This window comes from Myodes glareolus, chromosome 6 (genome assembly GCF_982192425.1).
Source record: "Myodes glareolus chromosome 6, mMyoGla1.1, whole genome shotgun sequence".
In the NCBI taxonomy this organism is placed as follows: Eukaryota; Metazoa; Chordata; class Mammalia; order Rodentia; family Cricetidae; genus Myodes; species Myodes glareolus.
In genome coordinates, this window is record NC_142031.1 from 554,981 (window position 1) to 581,144 (window position 26,164).

The 26,164-nt window shown below is 48.1% G+C and overlaps 2 protein-coding genes across 8 annotated transcripts; one reads left to right on the forward strand and one right to left on the reverse strand.

The window, feature by feature from the left end:
* The first annotated feature begins 2 nt into the window (after window positions 1-2).
* On the forward strand, window positions 3-8,295 carry Plekhn1 (pleckstrin homology domain containing N1). 6 transcript variants are annotated; one of them, XM_048417701.3, is made up of 16 exons: window positions 3-838; window positions 931-1,030; window positions 3,781-3,927; window positions 4,030-4,110; window positions 4,191-4,263; window positions 4,384-4,511; window positions 4,592-4,705; window positions 4,812-4,892; window positions 5,518-5,593; window positions 5,734-5,882; window positions 6,003-6,143; window positions 6,542-6,664; window positions 6,817-6,957; window positions 7,107-7,325; window positions 7,556-7,604; window positions 7,689-8,295. In XM_048417701.3, exons 1-16 carry the CDS (start codon window positions 756-758, stop codon window positions 7,790-7,792), a joined length of 1,809 nt encoding a protein of 602 aa, XP_048273658.2. In that variant the 5' UTR covers window positions 3-755; the 3' UTR covers window positions 7,793-8,295. The 6 variants fall into 6 exon arrangements, with proteins under 6 accessions (XP_048273658.2, XP_048273662.2, XP_048273644.2 ...); XM_048417705.3 differs by having other exon boundaries at window positions 7,110-7,325; XM_048417687.3 differs by having other exon boundaries at window positions 4,191-4,511.
* Perm1 (PPARGC1 and ESRR induced regulator, muscle 1) lies at window positions 8,278-24,196 on the reverse strand. Of its 2 annotated transcripts, none has more exons than XM_048417674.3 (4): window positions 23,989-24,196; window positions 10,430-12,840; window positions 9,766-9,891; window positions 8,278-9,525 (listed from the first exon to the last, which is right to left on the reverse strand). In XM_048417674.3, the coding sequence occupies exons 2-4, from the start codon at window positions 12,555-12,557 to the stop codon at window positions 9,413-9,415; spliced, it is 2,367 nt and encodes a 788-aa protein (XP_048273631.3). In that variant the 5' UTR covers window positions 12,558-12,840; window positions 23,989-24,196; the 3' UTR covers window positions 8,278-9,412. The 2 variants fall into 2 exon arrangements, with proteins under 2 accessions (XP_048273631.3, XP_048273618.3); XM_048417661.3 differs by lacking the exon at window positions 23,989-24,196 and adding an exon at window positions 13,619-13,743.
* Window positions 24,197-26,164: the final 1,968 nt, after the last annotated feature.

Consider the following 26,164-nt stretch of genomic DNA (forward strand, 5'->3'; position numbering starts at 1 on the left):
CAATGGCACTTTTTCATCCAAATGGAGCAGAGACAGGTGTCTCTGTTGACAAATAGAGACAGTCTGTTTACCATAGTTCTGAGGCTCCTATGCTCTAGGGCTATGGGGTGCATGAGAAAGATGGACCCCTTACTTTATCATATCTCTCTTGAGAACCTGGGAGGCATGTGGCCTCTTTCCTACATTTGGTTAAGCTTTGAGAACCCTGACTTGGGTCTGAGTGGGGGTTGGCCCAGGCAGGAGAGAACCTGGGGAAGGGTTCTGGCCTCCCTTTATATGGAGTAGCTGAAAGTGAGCACACTCCCCCTACAGTCACCAGTGACTCAGACCAGCTGGGATTCATGTGGAAACAGGATGTATATGCCCTGGCAGGGGCGGGGCAACTGGGTGGAAGGATCCCTGTGCTCATAGAACTCCATCATCCAGGCACTTACTGTCTGAACCAGGTAGACAGCGTGTATACAGACCAGGCCCTCCTAGCCAGGCCTATACAGACTGCTGAGGTTAGGGTCCTAGACCAGTCAGGAAATGACTGCCTCACACCAATCCGCCTACCTAGGACCTAGAAAACCTGGGCCCTCACTGGAAGGTTTCCTTCAGAAAGGGCCCAACCCGGGCCCAGAGAGAAGACTCCTCCTGCCCCAGGGTAGGGGCAAGACGTCTTATGGTCACGCCCACTGGCGGGAGGTGTTAGCAGACGGGACCGAGGACTCAGACCTGTCTACCTTCGCAGCCCAAGCTAGCAGCTGCCATCCATGGGGAACAGCCACTGCGTCCCTCAGACTCCCAGGAGGCTACGAGCCTCCTTTTCCAGAAAGCCCTCGCTCAAGGGAAACAGGTGAGAGGTGTGGCCTGGCCTCAAGGGAACAGGGTCTCCCTGGACTTGCTACCTGCGCCAAGCCTTGAGCCTCCGGTTTCCCTTGTTCCCAGAGAGGACAGCTCCAGGAAGCTGGCCGGCCTGTTTGGCACCGAGGCTAGGCCTGATGGGGACACCGCGGCTAACAAGATCTTCCACTACATCCCCGGGACGGTGAGCGGAGGGGCGTGTCTGGCAGGAGCGGTATGGCACTGGGCCTGAAGTCTGAGTACAATTTTGTGCTTCTCCTGTATGATTGTGTGTGTCACAGTGTGAGTGATAATGTGAGAATCGCATCTTCCAGCAACTCAGGGTCCTCCCTGGCCAGTTTGAAGGGATTCAGATACAAAACAAGATGAGGAAGTTGACACTGCCCCTCCCTGGGAAGCTCACCCAAAAGTCTAGGTTGAGAGTGAAACCAAGACAGGCACTGAGTCAGTGGGGAGCAGGCAGAGCCTGCCCGGTCTGTTGTACATCCAGGGGCACAGTGGCCACCCTCAACCTTCCCTATCCCAACCTGGGTCTTGGTGGGCCCAACAATTGTGTGGGGGTTCCTAGTAAATATCACACTTCAGGCTTGAGTTCCCAAGGGTTACCCACCCCTAGCTGTTTCTGGTTATCTGCAGCCTATAGCTACCATGTCGCCATATAGGCAGGCACCCATCCCCATACAGCAGTGAACCAGCTACCGATAGACCTCCTGTCATAAGACGTCAGAGGGCTAGCCATTCTGTGGGTCTACTTAGAAAAGATACCTTTCCCCTCCCCTTTTCCAAACTCTCTGGCAATACTTGGGAGGAGCCTGGGCTGCAGGTCTGACAGGAACACCTCCTCCTGTGCTGGTCTTGGAGAACCACACCCACCCAGTGAGCCAGGCTCTATGTGCAGTCTCTACCAGGGCTGGGGCAAGTCTCCCATCCTGTATTCGTGGGTGCTGCGACTGATGTAAACTCCCAAAGCAAACCTTTCTCACAGGCTCCCAGGAAGCTAGAAAAATTGTATCTCAGCCCTCCTGGTCCCTGAGGTCCCAGAGCTCTCTGCAAGCATGTGTCACCTTTAGAAACCTTGCTGCCTCAAAGAGATAGAGAGGAAGATGGAGCCTGAAGTGACCAAGGGTGGCATCCCTCCTTGGCCACATCGAAGACCCTGACTCCCTCTAGTCAGACCCTCTAGGACAGAATTCTGGAATGGAATCCCAAACCTATTAGGTAGTTGACCCTAGCCAGGACACAATAGCTGGAAAGGAGGTGGTAGAAGGGGAAGAGGTCCTGGCCAGGCATGTAACTACTCCTTTTGTACACTACCTAGGCTATGGACTCTAGGTAGATTCTGCACCTGAGCTAGAGCTGGTCCTGCCACAGCGCCAAGCTAAGCCCTCCTGGAGGCAGAGTTCCAAGGCACCAGAACCAGCTTCATAGCCCTTCCTATCCATGGCCTGTTTCTCAGTTTCCACAGTGGGTGTAGGTGCAGGAGGCCCCACCCAGAGTCAGTGAGGATGGAAGCTGTTTGTGTCTGTTCACATTCCTAGGCCGGCACTGGAGGTAGTTCAGCTTGGCCAGTGTGAAGCAGCCCATGCAGGTGATCCTGGGCAGCTCCCAAAAGCAACAGAAGCCCTCTCCTAAGTCTCTCTCCCTGCCTCCCAGCACGTCCCAGGTCATCTCCTAGGCTTTGTGGAATTAGCAGTAAACAGAATACAACGCTACACCTGCCCTCACCTTTTTCCATTCCTATGTCAAAGTCAAACAAGAGAAGATACAGTAAGCCAGACTAAGTCGGGCGGTAGTGGTGCACACCTTTAATCCAGCACTTGGGAGGCAGAGGCAGGCGGATCTCTATGAGTTCGAGGCCAGCTTGATCTACAAAGTGAGTTCAGGACAGGATCCAAAGCTATGCAGAGAAACCCTGTCTCAAAAAACAAACCAAAAAAGAAAGAAAAAGAGAGAGAGGAAGGAAGGAAGGGAGGGAGGGAGGGAGGGAGGGAGGGAGGGAGGAAGGAAGGAAGGAAGGAAGGAAGGAAGGAAGGAAGGAAGGAAGAAAAGAAGGGAAAAACAATAAGATAGACTAAATAAGTACTAAATGAAAAACCCAAGGCTGAAATTTTAGGGCATCGAGAAATAAGGTAAAACCTGAGCAAAGCCCTGCTGAAGGGGGTGGAATGAGGAGTTAAGGTTGAGTAGTCACAGCAGAGATTACACATGCAAAGGTGAGACACACATGTGCCTTATGTAATGGAAAAATGAAGGAAAGGACTGGTCCCCAAATTCAATCCTCAGACCATTGTCAATGCTTTGCCCTCTACTGTGAGATAGGTACTGTGTACATAGTAAGCTGGGGCATCAGCAAAGACTCACAAAAGCTGACTAGTATCTCTTTCCAGTTCCAAGTTTACAGACATCATGTTGACAACTCAATTTGGGCAGTATTGGGAATAATTACAGCAAAGAAATTAGCAAATATTACAAGCTAGAACTTTTGATTGTTTGTTTGTTTGTTTTCATAGACCAGGTAAAATAAAACATTGCCAGTTGTCACTGGACATTTGAGAAGGCTTTAAGCATTATCTCATCCTTATAATATACCTCAAACTCTGACAAATCTGGGGGTGTTGAATGACCAAAGTCAAATTGCATAGCATAGAAGGTAATGAAGATAAGGACTGAACCCACTATGTACCAACCTCAGTCTGTACCACAGAGCAGATAGCTCTGACTGTGGGGAATCATATGTATACATATGGTGTGTACATATTCCACTTTTCATGTGAAGAGGCTTAGGTGTGTAGGGGGTATGCATGTATGTGAATGTTTTGATGAATGGATTCTGTGACTATGCATGGACAGATCAGAACTGTATGCAGCAGCCATGTTTATATTGCCTGGGGATCTGGCCCCATCTGGTCCCTCTCCTAAGCCCTGCTCCTCCAGGACATCCCGGGCCTGGAAAATCAGCCAGAAAATCTGGAACAGCCATTCCTGAGTGTTTTCAAAAAGGGGTGGCGGAGGACACCCGTGAGGAACCTAGGCAAGGTTGTGCACTATTCCAAGGTTCAGCTGCGGTTTCAGCACAGCCAGGTAAGAGCCACAGCAGGTTGGAGAATGCTTGGGGACCAACTTCCATACTACCCCAGGGCTATCCCCCCACCCTCTGAGACTAGTGGCCCTGCTCTCCCCTAGGACATCAGCGACTGCTATCTAGAGCTGTTCCCCTCCCACCTGTACTTCCAAGCCCATGGTTCTGAAGGACTTACATTCCAGGTGAGTGGTATAGACAGAGGGAGGTGCTGACTCTGTTCCTTAGGAGTCCCTGCAGTCTCTCCTATACTGTCCTCTGGCAGGGGCTGCTACCACTGACAGAACTGAGCATCTGCAGGATTGATGGGTCCAGAGAGCATGCCTTCCAGATTACAGGTGTGTGGGGAGTGCTGGCCTGGCCACCACTGGACCGGGACCCCTTGGAGAGGAGACTTTCCTGTGAGCTTCTAGGAGCTCTAAGCTTTGCCCCAGCCCACTTGACTCTTCTGCCCCCAGGCCCACTGCCTGCCCCGCTCCTTGTCCTCTGCCACAGTGAAGCTGAGCTCAGCCACTGGCTTTACCATCTGGAGAAGCAAATGGCTCTCTTGGGGGGTCTGCAACGCTGCCACTCAAGCCCCCCACAGGTCAGTAGCAGGAAACTGTAAGCCCGTCCCCTGCTCAGACTCTCTGCCCTGCCTGTGACTTACTCCTTCCTCTTTCCCAGAGTTCCCTAGGGGATGAACTCCCCTGGACACGGCTATGGAGAGTATCCGGGTGTGAATCCATGGGCAGCGCAATCTGTGCCTCAAGGGTCAAGCTGCAGCATCTACCCTCTCAGGTGGGTGGGAAAAGACATGCAGTGCAATGAGACAGGGAAGGATACAGGAGCAGAGAAGGCTGGATTCTAGGTGCCCAACCCCACTCTAGCCTTTGGCCCTTTACAGGAGCAGTGGGACCGGATTCTGGTACTATACCCAGCATCTCTGGCCATCTTCTCTGAGGACCCAGATGGACTTACCTTTAAGGTTGGCCCTCTCCTTTCACCTGTCCCGAAAGGTGCCCTTTGTGGGGTGGGAGTGAAGACTCAGAAACCTGTATTTCAGGGCTTGTTGGGACAGAGCACAGTGCTCCACCCATCTGGCCCCACTGCCCTGGTCAATCTGGTCTCTACTCTGGCACAGAAGAGGAGTCTCCACCCTCTACAACCCTTCTCATCCTGGAGGGGCATCACTAACTGGAGTGGGTGGAATGGAACATGCTACTTCTTGGAATCCCTGGTGCATGCTTCCCCTTGTCTCTGAGCACCTTTGTGCATTGTGGTGTGTGTGTGTGTGTGTGTGTGTGTGTGTGTGTGTGTGCATGCGCGTGCGCGTTAGGGACCAAAGCATGATGCATGATACTGGTGTGTATTCACAGTCACTTAAAAATACATCAAGGGGACTTCACTGGCTGACATAGGCTGGTGAAGAACCAACAGGAAGTAAAGTGGAGATGTCCCAGAACAAACAAAGCTGCCTAGCCTTTCTCAGAGTGGCTTCCTCAGTGTTAGGTGGCCTGAGTTTCCAGTCCAGCTCTGGAGGGCAGGATGGAAGGATAGGGTCAGGAAGAGGCTGAGATGACACAGATAAATACCTAGTCCTCATGCCACAGGGGGAGCTTCCGCTAAGTGCCATCCACATCAACCTAGAAGAGAAGGAAAAGGAGATCCGCTCCTTTCTCATCGAAGGTAGGGTCCTACCCAGAATCTTAACCCACTGCCCGACTGGGCTTCTAGTAGGGGTGAGTATGGTAGATGCCTCAACTCTTTGCTGGGGTCTCTGTGGAGTAAGGTCCTGCCAGACCTTAGCTCACATGTCTGTGTGCTAGGTCGCCTCATCAACACCATCCGCGTGGTATGTGCCAGTTACGAGGATTACAGTCAATGGCTGCTGTGCCTCCGGACTGTCTCTCACAGGGATGGGGCCCACCTGCTGTCTGGCCCAGAGAATTTCCCAGGACTACATGGACCAACAAAGGTGAGGGGTCAGTGAGGTCCCTATAACTCAGGTGGTACAAACTAGGGAGCAGAAGGGTAGGTCCAAGCAGGGATAGATAAGGAGACAGATCCAGCCACTCATCTTACCTCTGCTGCTTAGGCTGTGAGTAGAGGCCGAGGTTCACTCTCTTTCAATGGACGAACCAGCTGGAAATTAGAGTGTCCAGTGCTCCCCACCAGCCAATCCCTCCCTGAATCTTCAATGCCAACCACTATAGGCTTCCCTGCCCAGCCTGTACCTGTAAGTACCTAAAGGATTGACATGGGATGGGGGTAAGAAAACACAGGTCGGAGGCTGGAGAGATGGCTCAGAGGTTAAGAGCACTGACTGCTCTTCCAGAGGTCCTGAGTTCAATTCCCAGCAACCACATGGTGGCTCACAACCATCTATAATGAGATCAGGTGCCCTCTTCTGGCATGCAGGCAGACATGGAAGAATGTTGTATACGTAATAAATAAGTAAATCTTAAAAAAAGAAAAAAAAAAAAAAGAAAACACAGGTCCCACTGTCCCTCAGTGACCCTGGGCCATAGTTCGGCAGGGAGGGCACTTGAACTGGAGGGACCTTCATACAGCTCATAGAAGAGTATGTGGGAAAGAACCCTGGAGATCTTTCTGGATGGTTCTTGGTATCCACAGAACCAGACCAACTCTAACTGTGTCAGCACTGGTCGAAAGAAGACAGAGCTGAGGCACAGTGGGAGTAGCCAGTCACCCAGGGGCTCAGCTGTCCCACTGCCCCTGCACCTGGACCTAACTAAGGTGAGCCCACCGCATACCCTGACCTCAGACCACCATCCCTTCTGCTTCTACTTCCTTGCTTGCCTAGATGGGACACACAGAGACCTCATGTTCTGAAGACAGAGGTTCTTGCTGCGTCTAACTGAGGGAACCCATGTATCTCCTTCTTGTAGGTGAGTGTGCTGGACTTAGACAACAGCTCAGAGGCTCAGGACCACTCTTCAGATATCCCACACTCCCCGCTGTATGCTGATCCCTACACACCACCAGCTACATCTCACCGCAAGATTACGGACCTCCAAGGCCTAGATGAGGTCAGTGCCCTACTAGGTGGATATGCTACAGTGAGATCAGGAGATGTCAGAAGCCTGAAGTCTATGAAGGGAGAGTGTTTCTGGGCATGGGATCCCTGGGCTTCACAGTGGTCCCAGACCAGGGCTTCAGGAAACCCACATTTTCCCAGCAGTTCTTCTGTGCGATGCAGACATCACCTGGACCTGAGCTATCAAGCCCGTTCCCCTCAGTCTCCGTGTCTGTGCCTGTCTCTGACTCCTCCAGCTCTCCTAGGCCTCTGGGCTCCCATTTGCTCTCCAAGAAAGGTGCCCTGCAATCCAGAGCTTCCCAGAAACACCGGGGTTCCATCAAGAACAGAGGGCCACGGCCTTCAGACCTTCCTCAGCTTGTAAGTCACCTCCTCCACTCTGGTGTGGAGGCCTCGGGATCAGGGGATGTTGGGTAGAGGGTTCTAGAACTCCAAGGAGAAAAGCAAAATATGGGACAGGGAGAAACCAGGGACAGAGACAGTGTGGTAGGACAGGAAGCTAGAAAGTAAGAGAAGAAAGTGGCAAGGGTCTGGCCGATCAAAGAGGTTGATCAGTGCGGGCTTTAAGGCTTGTGTTTTGGGGCTCCCAGGTCACCCCTGCCAGAGAAAGTACACCGAGTTCCCTGCCACCTCCCCCAGGTGAGTGAGGGTCTTCTCTCCTTCAGGGAAGGGGTGCTACTTCCTAAAGGCTGATCCCTGACTTGTCTCTGACATCCCTACTAGATGAAGAGGCTCCCACCTGGAACAAGACTTCCTCTCCCTCCCCCCAGAAGTGGCCACAACTCAGGAAGACTCCAGTGGAGATGGGACTCATCCAGTGGATCTAATGAGCCCCAGGTGGGCTACTTCTTGGAAACATAACCAGCCATCACCAACCTGGACAAGGGTATGCAGCCATACCAGTCCTGTGACCTACATTAAATCCACCAGGGCCTCACCCTAACAGGTTGAGTCTCTAGAACTCTGAGGATAGAAGCACCTCTCACCAGGTTCTAACTCATCAGCTTTAGCAGCTAAAGCAACTAAGAGAACAAACCAGTGAGGGACATCAGTGAGATCCTGGATATCCCCAGGCTTATATCTTTAGGGAAGAATGAAAGTACTAGGAACAGGTCTTAGAACTGGGGCACTGCATGAGTGTGAAATTCAAAGCACTAGAAAAGTCAGGTTATCAAACTCAGCATGTGACGTCAGAGGACACGAGGGCCAGAGGTCAGGAGGGTGACAGCTATCACAAGAAGCAGAGGAGTATCAGAAGACCTAGTACTGCTGGGTGCGTAGGGTAAGGCTGGTCAGAAAGATTAACACCATAAACAAGAAAAAGACTTTATTGGTTCTGTGTCCCTGCGTTTCCCTCTGAGCAGCCAGAGTACTCCACCATCCTAAAGACCTTCAGGTGCTGTCTTTACTGTACCACCTCAGTCCCTTCACCTACATTCCCACTCTACAACTTCACTCAGCCTTGGCGTCATTCAAGCTCCCTATAGTATCAGAAGACAATCCTTCCATAGGATACTATCAGATTCTATGTATATCCTATCCAGGGCTCTTGGAGAAGATCCAGCCCTGCCTCACAGATCCCATATTGCAAAGGTCTCAGAAACCATCCCCAGAGGTATCCCCCTAGAACAGTGGTTCTCCACCTGTGGGTTGCAACCCTATTGGAAACCCTCTAGCTCCAAAAATATTTACATTATGATTCATAACAGTAGCAAAATTACAGGTATGAAGTCACAACAAAAATAATTTTATGGTTGGGGGTCACCGCAGCATGAGGAACTGTATTAAAGGGTTACAGCATTAGGAAAGTCAAGAACCACTGTCCGAGAACCTATTCATCGACTCAGGCCAGGCCTAGGCAAGCTGTGGCTGCGGTGCCTCAGGGATCAGGGCCTTGGAGGACCTTGCCAGCCAAGCCTGCCTTTCAATAGGGCAGAGTTCTTGGACTGCTTCACTCTAGCTTTGAAATCTCTTAATAACCTCTTGGCCCAGATCCAGAGGGGCCTTTCTGATTTTACACTTATTGTAGAGTCCCCTTCTGCTGCCCACCCCTTATTTATGACTGGACAGAAGATAGGGTGCCCAATTAAATTGGATTTCAGATAACCACAAATAATTTCTTCACAAGTACACCTCAAGAACTTCATGTAAATTCAAATATAGCTATGTGCCCTGTGGTTTTTACTTGCAAATCTGGTGCCCTATTACCCAAATCCTGGCTCAGCCCACAATTCTGAACCTCTGCCCTCTCAGGTTTGGAAAACGGCCTTGGCCTTAGCCACTGGCTGGACCCTTAGGTTGAATCCAAATCAGTCAGCACCAAGGACACTGGCTCCTTCCTAGATGCCAAAGAAGACAGGGTTCAAAGGTGGAGAGAAGAACAACATCTTGTCCTTGTCACCTGAGTTCATCCCAGTGCCGCACACCTCACCAGGCCAGCCTGGCTCCTAGCAGCTTGGGCTTGAGTTGGAACTGGGTCTTGGTCTGCCATTATGCCCTCTCCCAACCTGGCGGCGGAAGTAGCGGATAGCAGAAACGGTGCCAATGTTGGCCAGCAAGACTGTAAGAGAGACACAAGATATCCTGAGTGCCAGCTCTGGCTTCTCACTACCTTCTGCCTACATAACCTAGCCTTCAAAGGACAGTATGTTGGAAGTAGGTTAGCAATGACAAAACCAAGGTCAAAGAGAGCCTGAACCTCCCAAGTACTCTTATTCCTGCTGGCCCAGCAGATATGGTAAACAACTATAGCCCCTAGGTCTTCTAGACATCATACCCCCTGTCCCGAGAACCTCCAAACCTGTTTTCCAAGCATCTGGAGCGTGTAGATCAGAGGTTCTCACAGCCCAAGTGGCAAAGGCAACAAACACTAGGCACATGTCATTCTGGCTGAATGTAAAGGAAGTAAGGGGATTCCGTAGCTCTCCTAGGAAAGAAAAGGACATTAGATGCTCCTCTCTGAGATATGTGTGACATAAAATACCATCTGTCCTAGAGAAATACATTGAGTCAAATCTTCCACATGACTTCTCTTCTTTAAGACACTGGATACTATGTATCATAGTTGAGTCAGAACAATTTGGGTGTTTTGCCTTTAGGGTCTTCTGTTTTCTGGTTTGTGAAATAGTTTCCAGAGGGGAAAGGAGATATTTTTCCACAGTGCCTCAATACAGCCTGGCCTGAGTGGGAATGTGCCCCTATTACCTGCCCCCATAGAACCTGGAGGAAGGTTCCTGACAACACCTAGAATTGGACTTAGGACAGTGTTCAGTGTCAAAACCAAGCTGTCCCATCTGGACTGTGTCCTGGGGTATCTTAGGAACTTAACCTTGCCTCATGCAGATCCAAGAGCATACATACAAACACACACAGACAGGTGATCAGGATCATTCCTGCTTCTCTCCCATATCCTCTTGGCCTAATTCCCTAGACAGTATGCTTCCAGGACCTGAATCAACACCTACCTGCCTCTCTGATCGCCAAGCTAAGATGTTCTTCTGTAGCTGGAACAGGCATGGAATATGCCTCAGGCCCTACTTCCCTGAAGAGCTCTGAGGTCGGCAGCTGGACACGGGTGGCCGGTGGTTGACTGTTCCCAAATCCTTCCTCTGTAAAGAAGTGTTCATAGACCTCAGGGATGGAGATAGGCACTAAATCTCCAGGGGGAGCAGGTGCCACAGCCTCTGCCCTTGGGGGTGGGGCTGGGGAGCGTCCCCTCTGACAACTTGACCTTTGGGTTCTACTGTCCTGAAAAAAGAACTCGCATGAGTCAGGCCACTGGACGTCATCCAGGGCTTGGCTGGCTGCTGCCTCATCCTCTACATCTTCATCTTCCTCTTCAATAGTATCACAGAAGAAGAACTCATAGGCCTCAGGGAGAGTCACTGCATAGCAGCTTCCAGGCTCAGGTTCTGCTGAGACAGAGGATGGAGGAGGAGGCAGGTGCTTGAGGATCCGAGGTTGGGAAAGTCGGGGCCCAACAGCCACAGCATCCCAGGCTGCAGACCCCCCACGGCTCCCTGCTGCTGTCCTAGGAGCTGAGGGCCAATCTGGGGTTAAGAAGGGTGTGCCTGTAGGCTCAACTGATCCTGATTCTTCGTGGGTAGGTGCAGCCATGGAGAATCGTACTTTCTTCTTCTTGGGGGCTTGGGCAGGACCTAGACGAGGCTCCCCTGAGGAATATTCCAAGGACCCTGCTGAGAGCTGCCCTACTGGCTTCTCAGAGTATCCTCCAGAAGGCACAGTCACATCTGTATCCACCAAGGCAGCTTCAGCCTGGGAAATAGAGGACAAGGAAGGCATAGCGGGTACAGACACACTCTCTTCAGACTCGGTCTTTGAAACAGAATGAGGCAGATCTGGACAGACTACTGGGGCAGGCACAGAGGGATAAACTTCTGCCTTGATCTCTGAGCCTTCTGTGGATAGGTCCTCACGCAGTCCAGGTACGCAAGCAGGGGCAGACTCAGTTTTGTCCGGTTGAAAGATGGAGGCAGGGGTACACAAAGCCATGTCAGGATCAGAGGCAGGTGTAGACTGTTTTGTATTGGGTTGACATTTGGAGGCAAGTGTGGACAAAGACCTGTCAGATGTGGAGACAGGTGTAGACAAAACTATGTCAGATTGAGGTTTGGAGGCAGGTTTAGACAAAGCCGTGCAGGGTTGAGGCTTGCAGGCATGTGTAGAGAGAGACGCATTTGGAGAGGTGATGGAGACATCTGGCTGAGGTTTGGATGTCATGTGTAGCTCAGCGCTGGGTGTCTTTCTGGTCTGGTCTGTATCTTGTTCAGTTATTAGAACAGGTGTAGATGGGTCCAAGCCTGACTCTTGTCTGGCCATCTGTTCAGGGATGCTAGAGCCAAGTTCAGAAGCACCTGCAGGGTCTGACTGTGGCTTATCCTGCTGGTCTTTTGCCATTAATGTCCCAGACACAAGAACCTCCTTGGGCCTGGTCTCCGTAAGTTGTGGGGAGCTCATCTGAGCAGCAGGAGAGCCCAGAGATCCAGAGCACTTGACCCCCTTGGCGCCCACAGCACGCCTCTTCTTACGACCAGGGTTCCGCAGTGGAGCTTCAAGGTTGTCTGGGGGACTCTGAGGGATGGCACTGTGGCCAGGGGACTCCGGACTATGAGAGGGCTCACCAGGAGATCTGGGAGCAGGGCCCTGCAAAAGCCTCTGCATCTTGTCCCTGGAAATTGTTGACCCAGGGAAGGACGAAGCCTGGCCAGGACAGACGCTGTCTGAGCTGAGGAGCAGTAGAGCTTCTGACTGTGTGGACGTGCTGCCTGCCTGATGACTGGCTTCTAGAGCCAGGACAGGCTCACACTGAGACCTGCTGACCAGCTGCCGAGTAGCTACGTCCTCCAGTTCACAGCCCTGTTGTCCCCTCCCCTGGGGAGCCAGCTGCCCAGTGAAGAGGGGTGGGGGCCCAGGGGGGCTGCTTCCGCTGCTGTCCCCTTGGTCAATGTCACTGGACAAGAGCTCGTCACCAGAGGCCAGGCCAGCCTGCAAGAGGCCACACTCATCAGCAGTGGCAGAAAACTCAGCCCACTCTCGATCACTGAGCTGGACACTATACTGGAAGTTGTCCATTGCACATCAGCAGAAGTGCTGGAGTGACAGCAAGACTTTGGGCCAGGCAGGGTCTTCACAAATCCAGGTCCCATGAACTAAGTAGTACACACTGCTACCACCTTGCCTGACCTCGTAGTACCTGCCCCCGCCCTGGTAGTCCATTTCCGTCTGGAGGAACCACAAGACAGACTCCGCTTCTTCCAGATTCTTCTAATTCATTCTTCGAGTTAGAAATCTACTTCAGTTTCCCCTATTTTCAATTTAACTCCAAATAACTTTACCATGACACATTGTCACAGTCCTAAAATGAAATATTATTTTATTATATATTATTATATTATATATTTAATATATATTAGTGAAATAAACTAAAGACCAGCATTAGTCGCGTTTGAATAGTGTTCCCCCACATCTCTGAGATCTTTCAATGGGATTGATTTCCCTTCTCAACTTCTGTCACAGTGGTCTGCATCAAAGACCATCCATCAGAGATCTGTTCCCTCCAAGGGTCATTTCTAGCCTCCCCAGCCACCACTATTGGCAGCTAACCATAGAAGAGGATCTATAGTATCTGTAAGTGACTAGCCTTCTGGATGATGACCTTCCACCAGCCTTGGCTGGAACAGGTTTTCTGAGTCTACCAAGGTCATGTTGGTACTGGTCAGAACCTGCTCAAAAGTTTGTAAAAGGAGCCTAGGCCAGAGGTCACATACTTATGTGAGCTCTCCTGAGCCCCAGCAATCTGCTCTGGCAGTCCTCGGGGTCTGTACTCCCATCTAGTTCTGCCTGACTATCCAAAGCCCCATTTTGCCATATCTCAATGAACCAAGATAACCAGACCTAGCCAAGGCCTCCAGCCTCTGCCCCCTAAAGGGGCTACTCTTGGGGCCTTGGTCAGCTATATGTAGAATGAGGAGAGTGGGAGGTCACTATGACTGAAACAATCCTAAGTGAGAAAAAACACTGGGGGCTTCCTAACTTCCAGCCCTTCTCCCCTCTCTTGTCCCTGGAGAAGCCATGGCAAAGCTTTCCTGCCACTAGGACCCCTAGACAGAACCAAGGCGCTAAGTGTATCCTACCTGATTCTCAGCAGCCAGCTGGGGCAGTGGAAGTATGATCTAGAGGCCTGTCCCCAGGCAGCATGGTGCTAGGCTTCTTAATGCAAGCTCCGCCCCTTCTGCTAAAAATATCCTGTCCCTGGGATCACTTATGACTCGTGCCAGTCTCAGAGCCAAGCCACAAATAGATGGCATTTGAGGGGCCTCCAACAATATGAAGGACATTTTCCTGGTGTAGGGCCTGCACTGGGGGCTGGCATCTGCTAAGATCACATCAGATTCCAACCAGAGATGACTGACTGCCTTATGATCAGCATACTACAGGTCTCCCTTCCCAAGAAGATCTGTGCCTCCAGCTCATTGTGAAACTCAGTTCCACCCCACCTACAACCTAAATGTCTCTAACACAACCTTGCAGACAATATTGCCAACTTAGATCTGACATCCTAGGCTCCTAAGCATTGCTAAACCTGCCAGTAAAACTAGAGGAAAATGGTGTATTCATTGTTCTTGTGAAGGGCTCCCCAGATTGGCAAGGCATTGATCAGGGTCAAGGGAACAAAGTTTAGTCAGTGGAGAGAAAAAAGGATATTTGACCGGGCAGTGGGGGCACACGCCTTTAATCCCAGCACTAGGGAGGCAGAGGCAGGCGAATCTCTGTGAGTTCAAGGCCTACCTGGTCTACAGAGCTAGCTCCAGGACAGCCAGGGCTACACAGAGAAACCTTGTCTCAAAAAAACGAAACAAAACAAAACAAAAAAACCAGGTGGAGCAACCAGCCTCCCCTTGCTAGGCCCCGATCACCTTTCTGTAAGCCTGTCCGTTCTAAAACAGGCACTAGAAGACCCTTCTTTCTGAAGGACATGAGACACAGGGAGGGTAACTTCTACATAGCTAACACATAACAGCAAAGCTATCATCAAATTTGCAATTTGTTTTTTGAGACAGGGTTTCTTTGTATAGCCTTGGCTGTCCAACAGCTAACTCTGTAGACCAGACTGGCCTCAAACTCACAGAGATTCGTCTGCCTCTGCCTCCTGAGTGCTGGGATTAAAGGCTTAAATTTGCAATTCTTTTAAGTCAGCTTCCAAATCTCTAGGGTGACAAGCATGTGCTACTATCCTCTTAAAAAAATTTATTGTTCAGGGGCTGGAGAGATGGCTCAGCAGTTAAGAGCACTGCCTGCTCTTCCAGAAGTCCTGAGTTCAATTCCCAGCAACCACATAGTACCTCACAACCATCTGTAATGAGGTCTGGTGTCCTCTTCTGGCCTACAAGCATACATAGAGACAGAACACTGTATATATAATAAATAAATCTAAAAAAATTATTGTTCTAAACTGGGCATTGTGGCGCACACCTTTAATTCCAGCACTCTGGAGGCAGAAGCAGGCAAATCTCTGTGAGTTCGAGCTATCCTGGTCTACAAAGTAAGTTCCAGGACAGCCAGAGCTGTTACACAGAGAAACTCTGTCTTGAAAATAAAATAATAATAATTATTATTATTTAAATAAAATATTGCGGGCTGGAGAGATGGCTCAGAGGTTAAGAGCACTGGCTGCACTTCCAAAGGTCCTGAGTTCAATTCCCAGCAACCACATGGTGGCTCACAACTATCTGTAATGAAATATGCTGCCCTCTTCTGGCCTGCAGGGACATATGCAGGCAGACCACTGTATACTTAATAAATAAATAAATCTTAAAAAAAATATTGCCCTAGACGAGGTTGTGCACACCAGCAATCCCACTAGGCAGATAGAAACAGAAAGATCAGGAGTTCAAGGACATCCTCAATTATGTACCAACTTCTAGGTCAATTTGGGCTACTTTGCCTGCTTCAAAACTCATGGAAATATGTTTGCTTTACTTTCCCCAGACACTTGGTATTGGTGGGTCACAGCACACTGCTTTGTTCCCACCTGGGACTAGGACACCCAGCATCGTATCCTGCAAAGATTACCTCATAGTAGTTTAGGAGATGCACAGATCTGGGTCTGTGCCCAGAGAGATGGCAGTCAAGCATTACATGGACTTCCTGAGATAAGACAACGCTGGAGAACAAGGATCACTAAAAGGTGAGTGTGGATAGTAGGACTAGGGCAGAAAAGGGTCTTAGAGTGGGGCCAAGAAAACAGGCTTTGAGTAACAAGCGTCACTTGACTTGGCTCAACCTTCAGAAAAAGCCCATTCTTCCACTCGCACCTAACTGCAAACCTTCTTGGTGAGAGGGTGGGAACAGATATTTGTCGAAGGGAAAGGAACTGTAACTCATCTCATGCTAGGCAGGAAGATAACATGTTCATTACACAACTGTCTTGTAGAGGCTGCACTTATATATAGTGACTCAGTAGGCACAAGAGGTTAGTTGGCAAAAGGAAGGAGGGCCTTCAGGGTCTTTGTCCAGGAAGAAAAAGCTTCCTGCAGAAGACGGAACAGAAAAGGACAAAGCTTTGCCTGAAATGCCCCTGTGGGCCACAAGAGGGCACCAAAATTCTACTGTAAACCAGACAGAAGGTTCCAGCTGGCCTGTCTGGGGGGTCCCTGGTATGTTTCCCACTCTCCCTCCCGAGACAGAATAGAGTAGGTTAGGGGTTTCTCAGGAGTTTTCTAAAAGGTTTTTATGAGGCTATGCAGCTTCTTTCAAGACATTGACTAGAAGACAGGTCTCAAAAGTAAGGGCTGGGTGGGCCAGCAAGATGGCTCAAGAGGTATTCATTGCCAAGATTTACAACCTGAGTTTGATTCCTGGGAAATACATACATGCTCAAAAGAAAGAATCAACTCCTTTCTGTAAGTTATTGTCTTCTTGCCTACACACAGACACACACACACATACACACACACACACACGCACACATGCGCGTGCTCAAATAAAGAGATAAGTAAATAAATAAATGTAGTTTTGATTTTTTTTTAAGATTTATTTTTGTATGCATGCTCCCACAGAGGCCAGAAGAGGTCACTGGCTCCTTAGAGCTGGAGTTACAGGCCTGCCCACATGTGTTCTGCTCAGGTCCTCTGGAGAAGTACTAAGTCATTTCTCCAGTCTCTGCTTTTGTTATTGTTTTGGTTTCTCTTGATTTTTTTGTTTTGTTTGTTTGTTTGCTTTCAGACAGGGTCTCTCTATGCAGTCCAACCTGTCCTTGCCATTTAGACCAGGTTGGCCTTGAAACCAGAGATTTGTTCATGTCTGCCCACAAAGTGCTAAGACTAAAAGTATCAGATTGACTTCAAGACCCTGTATAGGCAAGGGCATCTGCCTTTCTTTTTAAAATAGGTTTACATGACTGTGTTTAATCCCAGCACTCAGGAGTCAGAGACAGGTGGATCTCTATGATTTTTGAGGTCAGTTTGGTCTACATAGCCAGTTTCAGGCCAGCCAAGGCTGTACATAATGAGATCCTGTATCAAAAAAAATTTTTTTAATTAAGTTTTTAAAAATTACATTACATAATAAGTTAAATAAAATAGTCTTACTAAGATTAACACAGGATAAACTTCAAATGTTTAAAGTATATACTACTAGATTTTTACACAGGTTTTCAGCTAAAATGTCAATCTCCCAGACAGCCAATAGCTTGTCACCCAGAGCTGATTTCTGCCCTAGTGATTCTTCCCTCCCCTTCCCTCCCCTCAAGTCACCATTGCCAATTTTCTGTCATTATGAAGTGGGTCACCTTGTCCAGAATTTTATGTAAATATAATCATATGTTGAGGTCATCTTTCTGGAATAAGCACTCTGGCATCAATGAAAGTAGAAGAGAGATGTATCCACCAGTAGACTGAAGCCATGCTAGCTCCTGGAAAGTCTCGTATCAGTTTGCATTCATTCTTATTTTATACTCTAAACCTATAGCACAGAGCAAACAAGTAGGCAAAATTTCATTTTGTTTCATTTTTTGGTTGTTTGTTGTTGTTGTTTTGAGACAGGATTATGTAGCTTTGGAGCCTGTCCTAGAACTTCCTCTGTAAACCCAGCTGGCCTCAAACTCAGACCTGCCTCTGCCTCCCAAGTACTGGAATTAAAGGCATGAGCCACCATAGCTTGGCCAGCCACAAGCAAGATTTTACAGAAGCATAATGACGGCAGGTTGCTAAAGGCACAACAATCTATTGCTCGACTATTTCTTCAAGTCATTCTGTTCCAAGTCTCAAGTGAAGTCATTCTTGGCAAATAGGCAGTACAAGCAGTGCTTTAAGTAAATCACTAGATAAATCAGTAAGTTGGTAGTGGATAACTGGTCTTTTATACCTTATTCTACTTCATATACAGTATATATGTGTTTGTACTGTGTGAAAGAGTAGATTTTTGTTTGTTTTCAGGTTCATTCATACTACTATATTTATCAAAGTTGTTTTTGAGACAGGGTCTCACATTGTGGACAACAATAGCCTCAAACTCAGGGGAATCTTGCTGCCTTGGACTCTTGAGTTCTGAGATCACAAACGTGAATCCCTACAGTTGGTTTACATTTATCATGTTTAAAAATTGGGGGCCAGGGGGCTGGAGAGATGGCTCAGAGGTTAAGAGCACTGGCTGCTCTTCCAGAGGTCCTGAGTTCAATTCCCAGCAACCACATGGTGGCTCACAGCCATCTGTAATGAGATCTGGTGCCCTCTTCTGGCCTGCAGGCAGGCATGGAGGCAGAATGTTGTATACATAATAAATAAATCTTTAAAAAAAATTGTGGGACAGGTATAATGGCCCAGCACTCAGAAGGCAGAGACAGACAGATATCTGTGATTTTTGAGATCTGTCTTGATCTACCTAACAAGTTCCAGGCCAGTCAGGGGTATACAGTGACCCATGTCTCAAAAAAAAGTAAATGAAATTCTATAGCCCTTTTTTTTTAAAGTTTATTTTTATTTATTATGTATACAATTTTCTGTCTGTGTGTATGTCTGCAGGCCAGAAGAGGGCACCAGACCTCATTACAGATGGTTGTGAGCCACCATGTGCTTGCCGGGAATTGAACTCAGGACCTTTGGAAGAGCAGGCAATGCTCTTAACCACTGAGCCATCTCTCCAGCCCTATAGTTCCTTTTTTATTATTATTTTATGTTCATTGATGTTTTGCCTGCATTTGTGCCTGTGTGAGAATGTCAGAAGCCTTGGAACTGGAGTTACAGACTGATGTGAGCTGACATGTGGGTACTGAACCCAGATTCTCTGGAAGAGCAGCAGAGCTCTTAATCACTGAACCATCTCTCGAGCCCTAAATTCTATGGTTTCTAAAGAGAGGGTCTCAGGCTGTAGAAGTGTAAGCTGAATAAAACCTTTCCTCCCGAACTTGTGTTTGGTCATGGTGTTTTGTCACAGCAATAGAAACCCTAACTAAGACAACCATGCCCAGCAGTTTTTATGCTTATTTATTTTGTATGTATGTGTGGGCATGTACATGCCAGTGCATGCATGTGAATGGAGGTCAGAGGACAACTCATGGGAATTAGTTCCCTCCGACCATTTGGATGCCAGGGATGAAACTCAGGTCATCAGGCTTGGGAGCAATCATCCTTACCCACTGAGCTAACAAACTGGCTGTTGTGTGACAAAACTTTTCCTGGGAAGATAGGACATACTTCTACTCACCCCAGACAGGGAACCCATGACAGACCAAAGTACGGATACCACCAAAGTCCACCTTGGTGAATCAATGAGTTTTATTGAGATCACTTACAGGAATATGGGTGAGGGGTTACTTACAGGAGCAGAAATGACTCAAAGATAGTTAGCTGCATCCCCAAAGCCCTCCCCCAGCATGAATGACAGCTCACAAAGCTAAGCACCTGGAGTATACTGCACACCTGGCAGACAGCTCAACAATTTGGAGACTGTCCTTTCCAGGTGCCTCAGATGGCCTAAACCTCTTCCAAACAGCTTGGCTGACTTCTGCTTCTTCTCAGAGTCATTGCAGTTTGGTTTATCTGGTTCTTCTCAGCAACTGGTTTGGTCTGAGAGACTTCTTTGCAGCTTGGCTCTGCTACCTCTAAGGGGGACTCAACTTTGCTTACTCTGGCCTAGTAAATCTGGTCAGTTTCAGTGACTTTCTAAAGCTATTTTGTGTAGACTGAGACTGTGCCTTTGTCTCCTGGCCACCCAGACCCTAAAAATCTCACAGAAACTATATTAATTGCAACATTGTTTGGCCAATGACTGAGGCATATTCCTGGCTAGCTCTTACATCTTAAATTAACACATGTCTATTAATCTATGCATCACCATGAAGCTGTGGCTTACTGGTAACATTCTGGCACCTTTCTCCTTCAGCAGCTACATGGCATCTTTTTTACTCCACCTATTCTCTCTATATATCTTTTTGGATTTTCTGCCTGATTTTACTCTGCTAAGCCATTGGCCAAACAGCTTTATTCATCAACCAATAAAAGAAACACATACACAGGACATTACACATCAATTTTGAGTTGTTTGCCTTCCTGTTTAAAAAGCTTCCCTGAACAACCAAGGATGTTTCAGTCTAGAAGGAAACAAGGAAATATTACACAAAGTGGCCCACTCTTATATGTTTCACTACCTTTCGGTAATGTCATAGTCAGAGGGATAAAGCCAACACAAGTAAAAGAGACTACAGAACCCATTTCATACCTAAACGATAGCATTACATGTATTTTGCATTTTTTCCTAATCTGTAGTTTATCTTTTCATTGTTTAAAACATCTTTTGGAAAGCAGCTTGCTTATTTATTTATTTATTTATTTATTTGAGTCAAGATCCGCTGTGTAGTCAAAGCCTCAGAGCTGAGTGCCTCCTGCAACAGCCTCCTAAGGCCTAGGATTACAAGTGTGTGCCATGAAATACAAGTGTTGTAGTGCACACCTTTCTTAGAGCTTGGGAGGTAGCGGCAGGAAGTGAAGGGGACTCCCACACAGCAAGGACTCCCTTTCAGACCCCAGATAAGGCACAAACCACACCAAAACACCTGTTTTCACAGAGAGATCCTTTATTAAGCAGGAAAGAAAAGTTAAAGTGCCTGCTTTCTGACTCAGGCAGAAAATCAGCAGCAAATGACCTTGCAGGTATAATTTTCAAGAGGAGAAGAAGGGAAGGTCTCTGTTAGAATGGGCTAAGATGTGGTGGTAAAGGAGATAGGGGATGAGGGAGAAGGGGAAAGGGATAAGGGAAAGGGGACAGGGATATTTGTCCCGGAGGGACACAGGACTGCCTCTGGAAAGAGGGGAGACAGACGTGGCCCATAGGCAGATGTAGGTTTATAAAGGTAAAGGGGGAAATCCCAAGTTAGGATGAGGTGTTTAATTTTAACTGGGCATATTAATTAGGTGAGCCAAAGGGAGCTTCCGATTGATAGATTTTAGTAGTCCGCCTAAGGAGGAAGAGGTGGTCAAATAAGGAAGTAGACCATTTGGCTGGCTTTAGGGATACTAATCTAACCATTTTTAAGAAGGAATGGAGGAGAAGGATATAGCCTGCCTGAGTCACATGCTCTAGTAGGCGACTATCCCGAAAAGTCAGAGCTACATAGTGAGACTCTGTCTCAAGAAGAAGGGCAACATAAACAAAAAATATGAAATGTGTGCCACCACCCATAGCTGTAGCTCTTCTTTCTTCTTTCTTTCTTTCTTTCTTTCTTTCTTTCTTTCTTTTCTCTTTCTTTCTTTCTTCCTTTCTTTCTTTCTTTCTTTCTTCTTTCTTTCTTTCTTCCTTTCTTTCGGTTTGGTTTTGGTTTTGGAGACAATTTCACTACATAGCTCAGGCTACCCTGGAACTCAGTAAGTAGACTAGATTTACAGAGATCCACCTGCCTCCACCCACCGAGTGCTAGAATTAAAGGCATGTCCTAACACACCCAGCTAAAACTCCTTTTGGGGGGTGGGGTGGACAGGGCCTCTCTACGTAGTCCTGGCTGTCCTGGAGCTCACTATGTAGACCAGGCTGGCCTCAGACCTGCAGAGATTTTCCTGCCTCTGCCACCTCAATTGCTGGGATCAAAGGAGTATACCACCAGATCTGGTTAAAACTCCTTTTGTGTTTGTTTATCTGTTTGTTTGTTTTGGTATGGTTTTTTGTTTGGAGGGGATTTTTTGTTTGTTTGTTGTTGCTGTTTTTTGTTGTTGTTGTTTTGTTTTGTTTTTGTTGCTGCAGTTTTTGGTTTTTCGAGATAGGGTTTTTCTGTGGCTTTGGAGCCTGTCCTGGAACTAGCTCTTGTAGACCAGGCTGGCCTCGAACTCACAGAAATCCGCCTACCTCTGCCTCCCAAGTGCTGGGATTAAAGATGTATGCCACCACCGCCCGGCTGAAACTCCTTCTTTTAATGAAACCAGTATATCCACTCTCCTATTCTAAAAATGGTGGACAGTAAGCTTCCTGTTGACTCAGGTGTGTACTTCATCTTGTGAGTGCTTAGCGAGATGTCATGAGGACGAAGCGTAGGACTTCAAGCATCCAGTTGTCACCCTCCTACCTGATACTCAAACATCAGTCCCTCTGCTAACAGCAACCCAGAAAGTGCATCTGAACCTCCAGCTGGGTGTTAAAGTCAGTGTGGATGCCACAGACATCTCTGTGGTAACTATAGATGCAGAGAGTGTTAGCCCTCTATCATTAGTGGCCCCTTCATCTGTATTCTCCTATTATCCCAGATCCAGCCACTCTGACTTCTTCCACATCCCACAACCTCTGGGTGATCTTAGGCCTGTAATCCAGCCTCAAGGACTATATTGGTGTTTACAACTTTTGCTCTTTACATTTTCTGAATGAATTATATTGAAATTATCTTCATTGCTACATAACAAAAACCAAGTCACTAAAAATGGAAAACATTTAGGATCTCACAGTTCCTGATGGGAACTATCAAGGAGTGGCTCAGCTGATAGTTTTGTTGCTGGTTTTGTTGTTTGTTTGTTTTCGGAAACAGTGTTTCTCTTTAACTGCCCTGGAACTCACTTTGTAGACCAGGCTGGCCTGGAACTCACTTTGTAGACCAGGCTGGCCTGGAACTCACAGAGATCCGCCTGCCTCTGTCTCCCGAGCAGCCTTGAGTTTAAAGGCCCAGCCTAGCTCAGTTCTTACTCAAAGTCTTTCAGGACAGGAAGACTTGGTATGGTTTCAGCTTGTATTTATTGTCATTGATATTGATGGGAGGCCTCTAGTCTGTTATGTTTTCTGTAAAAAGATTCTCCAATCAAAGGAGTAGGTCACCCCTTTGTTGCTGTGAGGTATCTACCAGAGAGAACTACTAAAATACACGTTCAAGACAATAGAGAGTCTTTATTAGCTGGCCGGCAACTACACTTAGTATTCAGGACCCCAGTGCACGCCCAACTTCCTTCCTTCTTTCCTTCCTTCCTTCCTTCCTTCCTGCCTGCCTGCCTTCCTTTCCTCTCTCTCTCTCTCTCTCTCTCTCTTTTTGGACCTCACTCCGTACACCAGGCTGCCCTTGAACTCACAAAGATTTGTTTGCTTTTGCCTTTTGAGTGCTGGGACTGAAAGCACACCTGGCCCCAAATCTTTCTCAGATTGAGCTTTTAAGCATAAAAAAAACATATCCTGGGTTAACATACCTCAGTTAGTCAGAAGCAGAACTACGGAAGCCAAAAGCCGAGTTTAGTAGATTTAGAGACTTTAGCGGTTTCCCAAAAGCTATGGACTTTGATGGGTGAGGTCTTTGTTTTCATCTGTGACAGGTAGTAATGCCTACATGCTGGCTTTCATGGCCTGAATGGTACTCTCATCACGGCATCAGTTGTGCTAAGATCTAGAGACCCCTTACTACCATGCTCAACATCAGCTGATCCCTTTGGCAAGGGTATCCTGAACAAACTATAGAGGACAAGAAGTAGGGCAGGAAGGCCAGGGTCTGGTTAGGAGAATTACCGCTCTTTCCAGAATTCTGTTCTTCTGAAAGGGGGCTAATAAGAACAGTATGACCTCCTAGGGCCCTCTCAGGTGATACTTCTCCCTCTAGCCACACAGAAAGTACTCCCCCACAAGGACTGATCTTACCAGGCCCTCACTTCCTCCTCCCCTGTATACTTTTCCAAACTGAGCAGTTCCCTACCTCTCACACAGACCTCTCTTTTCTCCCATTACAGGGTTTCTCTGTGTAGCCCTGGCTGCCCTGGAACTCGCTCTATCGACCATGCTGGTCTCGAATCAGAATCTGTCTACTTCTACCTCCCGAGTACTGGGGTTAAAGACGGGCACCACTATCGCCCAACTTGCACAAGCTTTTCTGCCAAGAATATGTTCCATTTAGTTCCTTAGTACCATTGTCCCCCTTCGTTCAAGTCTAAAGGGTATAACACCTGTTCTATATGGTACCTGCTGTTCAGGATCACTGGCTCCAGCCCCTGGAAATTCAGGAAGATGGAAAGCAGTGGGGCAAACAGGGGTGACAAGTCTAGCAAAGACTTACAGATTTCTCCCAGGTGTGCAGTTCAGCACAAGAAGATCCAGAGATAGCCTCTTGGAGGAGCTGACAGATCAGCCTGTGGTAGAGTTCCTTGCCTTACTTCATGGTAGCCTAGACGCAGCTTCCATATGGCTCACAAGATACTCTGCAGGCTGAATTTGTGATGGGGCCATCCCCTTACACAAGGAAGTCATAGCACTCAGCAGCAACTCTGAAGGTGGAAGAGACATAAGCAGTAGAAAGCTGAATTTGTGAAGTGAGGTGAGTTTCCAGTGAATTCTCTAGATTCGGTGCCTGGTCTCAGCAGCATTCAGAAGCCAGTGATTGAGACAATGCACAAAGGAAACCAATCCTCTTCCACTGAGTGTGCAGTATGTTCTTGACACCTGAGTCTAGGAACGAGGCGACCTTAACAGTGTGTCAAGCCAGGGATCCCTACCTGTGTTGCAGGAAGGGGAACTTAAGCTGGGAGAGGGGGAACTCAACCTGGCTGGAAGCCTGTATCTTTGTGCTTAACCATGAAAATAAAATGGAATACAAATGGCCAAAATTGTGGTTTCAAGGCAGATGAGGTCAGCCCTCTCCCAAGGGCAGCACAGCTTAACACAGATCACCTTCCAGGGTCTATTTTTCTTTCTTTCTTTCTTTCTTTTTTTTTTTTAAAAAAAAAAAGACAGGTCTCACTGTGTATCTCTGGCTGACCTGGAACTCATTGATCTGAAACTCACTATGTACACCAGGCTAACCTCAAAATCACACGGATCCACCTGCCTCTACCTCCCAAGTGTGGATTAAAGGCTTGTGCCACCATGTCCAGTAGCACCAGGGCGAAGGAGATGGCCCAGTGAGGAACAGTACTTGTTCTGCGAGCAAGGAAAACTGAGTTCAAAACCCTAACAACCATATAAAAAACCATACATCACTGAACTGCCTAGAACCCCAGCCCAGGGATGGGGGACAGAGATTAACATTCTGAGAGTTTGCAGGTCAGCCAGCCTAGCAAAGATGACTATCTTTCAGTCCAGTAAGAGATCCTGTCTTAAGGCAATAATCTAGAGAACCATAGAAGACATCCAATGTCATTCTCTGTCTTCTGCATGTGTGTCCATGGATACATACTAGCATACTCACATGCATAGCGCACACACACACACACACACACACACACACACACACACACTTCTTTTGTTTGTTTTCGAGACAGGGTTTCTCTGTGCATCTTTGACTGTCCTGGAACTCATTCTGTAGCCCAGGCTGGCCTCGAACTCAAAGAGATCCGCCTGCCTCTGCCTTTTGAGTGCTGGGAATAAAGACGTGCGTCACCACAACTGGCTCACACACTTTTCTTTAATTAGCAAAAAATCCTCTCCCCAGTTACCTTCCCTCACTGAGACACATTCTGCAAAGGTTGGTGACTGTCATCTTCCTGGATGCCCCTCTTGGGGCACCTATTATATCTGAGGGGGGTTGCATACTCTATCATCAAACAAGGCAAGGCCAACCCTGGAGTACCTGGGTACATCCATAATTACCCAAACTGGATGAAAGGCAGTCTTGCAGTTAGTGGGGCTTGAGAAATGAACTGGGTCAGGGCTGCAGGAGCTGTGATACGAGTGAACCACACAGCTCACAAGATGAAACAAAACAAAACCACAACATGACTCTGTAAATATTCTTTGGTACAGTGTAAGCACCAAGCCTGAAGTCCCTGTCACTCCATGATCAATCCTGGCCCGGAGGATCTGTTCTGCGAGCAACAGGAGGTTACTGGAGTCAGCTCTAGTCAATGTTTCCACAAGTACACCAAAGTAAGCAACACCGTGAGGGCCCACCGAGTGACAGGAGCATGTGGCTCAACCCGTCTGCACCTGAGTGCCAGCTGGTGCCACAGGCCAGGTGGCCAAGTAAGTGGGGGCACACGCCAGCTGGGACACCCTCACAGCCCGGTGAGGAAACAATTCATCTTGGAGAAGCACTCTTTGAAAACAGCCCAGTACTTGCCCAGGATCTCAGGATGGGCGGAGCACCGCTGCTACAGGGTCAAAAGCAGGAATCGGTTCCTGCAGTGGCGATCCTACACATCCCTCACTTACACACCTCTCACCTCCCACCTGTCACTGGGCCATGTAGGTTCTGCAGATGTCTCTGTCAGCCGTCTCTAGTTTTGTGTGCTGGGAGC